Source organism: Diplotaxodon limnothrissa, linkage group LG6, assembly GCF_057381915.1.
Source record: "Diplotaxodon limnothrissa isolate DT_005_m linkage group LG6, D_limnothrissa_male_GT1.1, whole genome shotgun sequence".
NCBI classification, from domain to species: Eukaryota; Metazoa; Chordata; class Actinopteri; order Cichliformes; family Cichlidae; genus Diplotaxodon; species Diplotaxodon limnothrissa.
Genome location: NC_140601.1, coordinates 34,027,645 through 34,036,182, shown reverse-complemented (window position 1 = coordinate 34,036,182; position 8,538 = coordinate 34,027,645). Strand labels below are relative to the sequence as shown.

At 38.3% G+C, this 8,538-nt stretch overlaps 1 protein-coding gene across 1 annotated transcript; it reads left to right on the top strand.

Annotated features, from left to right (window-relative positions):
- The first annotated feature begins 689 nt into the window (after nt 1-689).
- sstr5 (somatostatin receptor 5) lies at nt 690-7,146 on the top strand. Its single transcript, XM_085356253.1, has 5 exons — nt 690-1,262; nt 3,100-3,240; nt 3,366-3,638; nt 5,588-5,734; nt 6,946-7,146. Exons 1-5 carry the CDS (start codon nt 690-692, stop codon nt 7,144-7,146), a joined length of 1,335 nt encoding a protein of 444 aa, XP_085212379.1.
- The last annotated feature ends 1,392 nt before the right edge of the window (nt 7,147-8,538 follow it).

Genomic DNA, 8,538 nt, shown 5'->3' with positions numbered 1-8,538 from the left:
GACATAGTAAGCCCGTTCTTGTCTTGATCTCTGCATAAATCTTTACTCTGCGCGATTTAAAAATGTTCTCCTTTAAACGCATCGAGCCTTTAAACAAAGGCTCAAGATATTCAACCTTAGCACACACATTCATTAATGACACATTCATAATTATAGAGCGTGTAGTAAAAAAGATGTGTCGTGTGTAAAAGCGGTGGCACCATTCACAGCTTGACGCACAACACGCCGGATGACTTGTGAGTGGTTCCAAAGTCAGATCAAAAGAGACGTAAACAGTCAGATCTATTAAAAAAAAAAAAAAAGAAGAAGCAAAGATAGAGCTGACAAATACAGCACATCATCATCTGTGACTCAACTGCTTACGGTCTAATTCCTCATACGACTACACTACTGTGAAGCTACGTGTATGATACGCTAGGATGTGGAACACCTGCCTCACTGGAGTTCGCTCAGGGCGCACGGGGCGCACACAAAGCTTTAGAATTATCGGAGGAGTTTAATGTAGTGATTATTGGTCTTTCTTGTGCACGGACTGTTGATTGAGACAAACTGGATTGTTCCTTTTTATAGTTCAAAATCACCAGCGTGGGGGCTGCTCCGGCTTCTGTCTCGAAAGCATGGGAAAAGAAGAAGGAGGAAAGAGTTTCTTCTAAATCACTGGAATCAAGCCACCACATGGACTGTGAACAATGGAGCAACAAGACCAAAACCTCTGGCATCCCTTTTCATCCGAGCTCAACTCCTCTACATCCTCACCTATCCTCTTCTCTTATCCTCGCCTTTTCAACATCTCCTCCAACATTTCCACTCAGAGTGTCCCCTTTCAGGGCAGCAGCACTCTGATGACCGCAGTCATATCCCTCACAGTCTTCGTGGTGGGTCTGACCGGCAACACTTTGGCGATCTATGTGGTGCTGCGCTATGCCAAAATGAAAACAGTCACCAATATCTACATCCTGAACCTGGCTATGGCTGATGAGCTGTACATCGTCGGGCTCCCCTTTCTTACCACACAGAATGTACTCTCCTATTGGCCCTTTGGCTCTTTCCTGTGCCGCGTGGTCATGACTGCAGACTCCATGAACCAGTTTACGTCTATCTTCTGTCTCACAGTAATGTCGATTGACCGTTACCTGGCTGTGGTTCATCCAATCCGCAGCACCAAGTGGAGACACCCCCGCATAGCGAAGGTAGTGAGCGCAGCTGTGTGGGCCGTTTCCTTTGTGGTGGTCCTGCCAGTGGTCATCTTCTCTGATGTGCAGGTATATAATTCAGTCGTGTGCCAGTGAAAACTTCAGATAGGACACCGAAGCATGGTAATATGACCGCTCCTAAAGCGAGAATTAAGCACTGGTTTAATGGCCATATTGGTAGTTGTTACAGATTAATAACTACGTTCCTCTACAATCTTTGAACAAAGGTATTGTTTTAAAAGAAGGAACAACTATAAACGACAAATGTTACCAGTAAAACAAAAACTGTAAATAATAATAAGAAGAAAAAGAAATAATAATAGTTACAAAAATCCAAGCTAAATGTCACAAGAGGGTTTTTGTGAAACATGTTAAAAACACTGAATTTTCAGCACTGTTAATGGTACTATTTTTTTTTTTTTTTTATAAAGTGTGTTTGACCTTCACGACTGTTTGCTAAAGTAAAAAAAAACATTTGACAATAATATGTTCGACTGTTCTTTTGGAGACTACTTGGAGTTCTAGCTCACTCCCTGGTATTTCTGTATTTGTGTTAAGCTAAGCTAAACATAATTCCCCATTCTTTGAAATATTCATTCACATAATGCAGTGCAATGCATTTCGCTTTAGCAATGATTCTAATTGCAGTATAACAAAACAAACAAAAAAAGCAGGAATTTGATGGAGGTACTCAAATCAAGTGGTTCCCAAATAGTGCAACCAGTGCACCATGAGGCACCATCATATTTTTTCAAAACCATATGTTATGATTATGCAATATACAACTGCACTTCAAGTTGAATGAGTTGTTATATTATCATGTCAATCTTTTCTGTACACTCACTGAGAGGTAAATATAATATCCTAAAAATTCTTTGAACGAACGTGTCTGTCGGTGCACCTTGGATGAATTACCAGATAATGAGAAGCATTACAGTCTAAATATGCCCTGAAAGCACGGAGGTCAACAAATAAGAAAACTAATTCCTTTCCAGTATGGTCCAAACCACCACATAATATCTCAAATGTAAGATGTCTTACTGCTTCTGCTGAAACAATGGTGTCAACAGTCTACATGTGTTATCTGTCATGAGAATCTGGCTAATGCACATTTGGTTCCATGCAAGATAAAGAGCTACGTGCCAACTTAACCTCCTTTCCGAGAAAATCTTTTCCTACTTCAATCAATATTAACTGAAGGCACAAAGAACATTTGTTTATGGTCTGGTAAAGTATCCAGTGAGTCAAGACAGCTAAGTCAAATGCTAGTCAAGTGGTACCACCACACCGAAAGTGTGATGCTAGGTCTAAGTGCTGGAAATTGGCAGTCAAAAGTGCCTTTATTTGATGATACAATGTGAAATAAAACACTATCAAAATGCCAGCTGACATGGAAGCTGTTTATTCCACAGACATGAATACAAGTGTATTTGCAAAGATGCACTTGTGTAAAGTTTATGAAAAAGAAAAGTGTTTCTGCAACAACAATTTAAACGAGCAGACATTGTTAAGCTCAAAGACAGACAAAGCTGAAATGGCTTGGTATGTGCAAAGGAGGGATAGTGGATATATCGGACAAAGGATGTTAAACAGGCAGCAGTCATGCAGGAAGAAAAGAGGAAGACTAAAAGATAAGATTCATGGATATAGTGAAGGAGAACGTGCAGAGGGTTGGTGTAGCAGAGGAATAGGGTGAAATGTGGGCAGGTGATTTGCTGTAGTGACCCCTAAAGGAGGAGGAGGATGAACAAGAAGAAGTAGAAGATGAAGATGATGATTGACATTTAAAATTAATGGATGTGATGGAAAGCAGTGGATTAACTTCCAGATTTTGTTGTTGACTGTCTGTCAGATTCCGATTCAATTCTGAATTTACTTTATTTGTTCAATATTCATTTTTCTTTAGGATACATTTAACTCCTGCAACATGATCTGGCCAGAGCCGAAGGATGTGTGGTCAACAGCCTTCATTCTCTACACTGCCACAGTGGGTTTCTTTGGACCACTGCTCATCATTTGCCTCTGTTACCTTCTTATTGTCATCAAGGTAGATATTTCATGAAGCTCATTAAAAAGCACATTTTTAAGTTGATATTCTTTTCTCAGTCAACAGAAAGGCACGATTTCCATCCTCGTCATTATAATTCAAATCTTTTTATTGTTATTTTGCAGGTGAAGTCCTCTGGGGCACGGGTTGGTTTCTCTAAACGCCGACGCTCAGAGCGCAAAGTGACCCGAATGGTGGTGGTGATTGTGGTGGTGTTTGTGCTCTGCTGGCTGCCGTTCTTCATCATCAATATGGTCAATCTGGTGGTCATCATCCCGGAGTCCAGTGCCACTGCTGGCATCTACTTCTTTGCTGTCATCTTGTCTTATGCCAACTCATGTGCCAATCCGTTTCTCTATAGTTTCCTATCAGACAACTTTAAACAGAGCTTCAGAAAAGTACGTTGAATTTCTTCTCACCATAGCAGTGCTGTTAAAGCCCGCTAATTAGCATCTTACATCTTGTTTATCTGATCTCAACTCATTGTGTTTGTTAACTGTTGAACTGTTGTGAGCAGTGATTTTTTAGAAGGTAACATCAATTTCTACAAACTGCATCAGTTTGACAGTGCTGTATAAGAATAGGAATATAATCATAGTTTAGGGCTCTATCTATTGCAGCTTCATTTTACTTTAAATTATGTTTTCATATCATTTTTCATCTACCAATCACAGCAGGTGATTCAACACTGCTCAAAACTGTGGTTACTAAAACATGTCCACATTTTTTTTTAAAGAAAAGAGATGTTTGCCTTTAATTTAAATGTCATTAAATTCATAAGAAATGTTTCTCCCACATTTTGTGAAAAACAATCATTTAAAAATTATTAATTTTTTATTAAAATAGTTTTTTCAGCAACCATCAGTCTGGAGCAAAGCTGGCATGTATTGTGGTATCCAGTTTAGATGTCCTGATAAATGTCTATCATCAGAAAAAAATATATATCAAAGTTAAAGTCAAAATATCCAATAAATTAGAGTTCAGCAATAATAAAGAATAAATCTACAATATGATTTTTTGTCATTTTTTGGATGCTGTCATATTGTCAATAAATTTCCCAAAGCTGATCCAAGTGCAGAGAGAACATGCCAGACTGATAACAAGAGAAACAAAATCACTCGCTAAATTAAAAGACCAACTCCAAAAACACTAAAAAGCAACACATAGAAATCCCTGGGAACTAAGGGAGAAAAAACAACAACTTGAAAAAGTGTGAAGCAAAATAGGCTGAATTTATACATGCTGGAGAAAGTGGCGATAAGACAGAGGTGAACCGTATTAAGATCAAAACAATACTGAGCGTGTGAAAAGGAATAAAAGAGCTAACCTTCAAATTTAAAAAGGAAGGTAATCAGAAAATGTCAAGAAAACAAAGCAGTGAAGAATAAACTCACACAGCTGGGTGAACACAGAAACACAAAAGAAAAAGCGGAAAATGAGCAACTTGACAGACACATGCCTGTCAGCTATGATTATTATACACCCCTCCTCTAAAACCTTAAAGAAATGAAAGAATATACATGACTAATTTCACATAACTAGAATGAGTTTGATGGTTCAGACTATCAGCACAAAATAACAACGTTATTAATAAAAGTATTGCTTTAATTTAGAAACAAAAATAAGAAAAAATTTGGTTTAATATCAGTGTTTTCACTTTGTTCTCCTTCCTTTGGGCTTGGAAAAGGATAAAGGCTTAGTTTGACACTCCCTACTGAGTGTCTGTGTCTGCAGTTGGTATGGACACCTGTATGTACAAGAAGAGGTTTACTGTTCTGCTTTTTGTCTCTCTGTTTCCTAACAGTTGCTGCCACTGAGGAAATGTTGTTGTTTTTCACTATTACCTTGCTTATTGCAATTCTCTTTCTCACTGCCTCGGAAGCCTAGACTACAAATTATGTGACCATGTTGTTAAAATGTTTTGTTGCAGGATTAGTTAAACTCTGTCTCCCACAGTTATTAAACAGTGAAGCCATGAAGCTAAACTCAGTATTAATATTTTTCGAATACAGAAAACATGAAAAAATATGTTTTAGTGAAATATGTGTAAGTAGAAAAAAAATCAGTGATATGGTTTCACTTTTTGGTTCCAGTGCTGCTATCTAGGATTGTTTTACCCCTATGGTTGAGACTCATCTTTAGCAGTATTATTATTCTGGTTATAGAGTGCAACATTTTTATTTCAAGTGTATTACAATCCTTTTTTTCTGAAAAAACAAACCTGGATCCAGAATACTGTTATTTTCTAGTCTGTACACCTTCAACAGTATGTTATGTTGCAGAGAAGGCTGATGTGTAGCAACCCTCTAAAGATAATAACAGCACTAATATTGTCATGACCCTTCAGGTGCTGTGTGTGAGGACCATGAGGTGCGTTGCCAATGATGTAGATGATGGTGACCCCAGTGTCCCGCGCACTGAGAAAACCACAGCACAAGACTGCATCCTGCTGTCCCCGCGTAACCAGGTCTATCACGATCCCCAGAGCAGCCAGGTAACCAGTGTGTGTGCTCATGTGGAGCTGAGGTGATGGTATGTATTGCATAATGGGAATTAAAGGGATTTGGAAAAATAAAAAAGAACAGAGATTTAAATCAATTTAGTGCAGCACTAGATCAAAAGAAAGGCATGTGTTATTTTTGTTTCACTAATATTAGAAGAACAGTGGAGACTCTCTGCATCATAAGTGCGTCACTTCTGTATTAATCAACAGGCAGGTGTGTGCATTTGTGTGTGAGAGCAGCTAATTGAAGGTTTGTGAATTAATGCTGCTGCAGAGGCAATGATTAGAAAAAATTCTGAAAGTGCCAGCGAAAGTGATTAGGTTTAGAGGAGGGAAAGAGGGAAGAAAAAGCTCTGACTCAGTCTGTGCAGTGTGGCGCTTCATGGTGTCCATTTAGATAACTAGTACAAGAGCAGTGAGGTGCATTAGATGACAGAGTGGCTCTGATGAGGCTCTTCCAGTGCTTAATCAGCTTTTCAAGGTTATATAATGCCAACTTTCTCCAAAAGTCACAGAAATTATGGATGCGCTTTGTGTAGGTCCCTTTGATCCAAAAGAGGAGAAAACATGAGACTAATAGGTATGACAGGAAAATACACGCAGGCAAAATAAAGGGAGACGTGGAAAAGAAAACATAAGAAACAAAAGTAAACGGTTAAAACTGGAAAACAAAAGAAAAAATGTTATTTAAATCACACCAGGGACCAAATACATAACAGAGTGCCTCTGACTGAAAGGCGGTGTTTATAGATTTTTATGCCTCATACAGATGATGATGATGATGAAAACAGCAGATCTAGTGTGTCATATAAATCAATGATGACAATTGTGAAAAAAGAAATCGCTTACAGTTTTAGTCTTTAAACGTTTCTCGTGGCTCATAATGGGCCTCTGCACACATAAGCACAATCGGTCTGTGTTGCTTGACATATCTATATATTTTTAAGATTTTGACCATTTTACGAATAAAAAATCTATTTAGTTTCAATAAGTAAGAACCCACTGATTTTTTTTTTATTGCAGTCTTGGAGATATTTCATTTGGTTGAGTAAATAAAACCCCACTTACAAAAACAAAAGATCAAACATCCACTGCGTGCATTCATGTCATGCCTCTTTTTTTTTTTTTTGTAATTTCTCTATTGTCTTCCCCTTTTTCATGTTCCCATCTTGCTCTTTCTTTTGTTCTTCTTCTCTCTGAAGATCTCACCTCACCCGCCGGGCTCACCAACGACTCACACTGCAGCAGACCTGCACCGCTCCACCCCTGCATGTAAGTTTCAGTCCACTTACCCAGGAACCGGACCGGCCACTACCACAGCAGCCTCGATGCTAAACTCTGTTGTAACTGCAGCTGAACCTCCCACAGTCACTGCCCTGACCACTAGCTCCTCCTCTGGTTAATTAGGGCCACATGAACAGTAGCAGAGAAACTCACACATGAACTGAGAAAGAAAAACATATTTTAAGGATTAAGTGATCAAAGTGGCAAAATCGATGCTTTTCTGCCTTTTTGTCAACTATTTTATTACTACCACACACACTCATTCTACATCCATTATAGCACATTGGTGGAAAAAAAAAATCACAACATTTTTGTTTATCAAGACCAATTTTGTTCCTTTCAGCAGCCTGACATAAGTGCCTTTCCAGCTTACTCCTTACATTTTAGGTTGGTCATGTAACACTGAAGAATGTATTTACCTATCAGAACCAAAAAGCCTCTTAGGACTTATTTCATTCGGCGGATGTAATTTCCTGCAGGTAGCAAATATGAGGGGTTTATTTGGGCATTATAGGGTCCTCTCTACAACAGCTTTAATCAAACAGCGCAGTAATTCATCATATTTTCTCATTTCCGACTGCTGCTTATTTCTGCTTTCTTACTTAAGTGGATAAATTGTGATGATTGAATCCGACGTCTGTATTTGCTTTGCGTAAAAGTCTTTTGTGATCTCATTTGCGTACCGTTGAGAAGTTTAAAAGAAAAAGGAAACAAAATGAAAAACGGCTCGCTTGTCTTTTCTCAAAGTAAATGTGATGCTTTGGCAGCTCTATGCTTCTCTGTAAATATGTAGCCCCCCTTAAAGCTAAAACGCCTGACATTTTTGGATATATGCTTCTTGCATTTTGTTTTTGTGTTCATGTGATGTGTGTGCACAGTAAAGATAAACTTTATTTGATGAACTGGCGATACAAGGTGTTTTGCAAAAATTACCAAAAAGAAAAATAGAAAATACACAAGAGAAAAAGAGAACAATAGCAATATTATTCACAAGAAAGGGACACATTTAAACATTAAAAAAGACCTTTCAACACATTATGCAAATATGAGTCTGTACAAGTGGGTTTTTAAAAGCTTCTGGATTTGACACAGCTGATCTGAAGGAGAAGGTATAAAAGTCTGTTCCACATTTGTTTTAAGCCCTTTTAATAGGAACTGATTCTCTGATGTCAGGAATCTGGGCACAGAATAATAGGTTAGCATGTAAACAGAGCCATTCCAGGTAACAGTCTGGTTATTTGTGCCTGTTTTACTTTGCTCTACCCAGTGTATGTATTTATTTTTTGTCTTTGCAAGAGTTGCGATGTAGCAGCATATGTTGTTATCAGCGCTGTTGGGTGTAAAATAAATGCTAGAGTAAATCAGATGAGACAGGAGACACTGTGTCTTTGGCCTTTGCAATTGCATCTAGATCATCTTAGGTACAATTTAAACGCTTAAAGCAAACTTTAAAGAACAAGTTTGAGCACAGCTTCTCCTTTAGTGGTAGTATGTCTAAAGTATTGATGTAT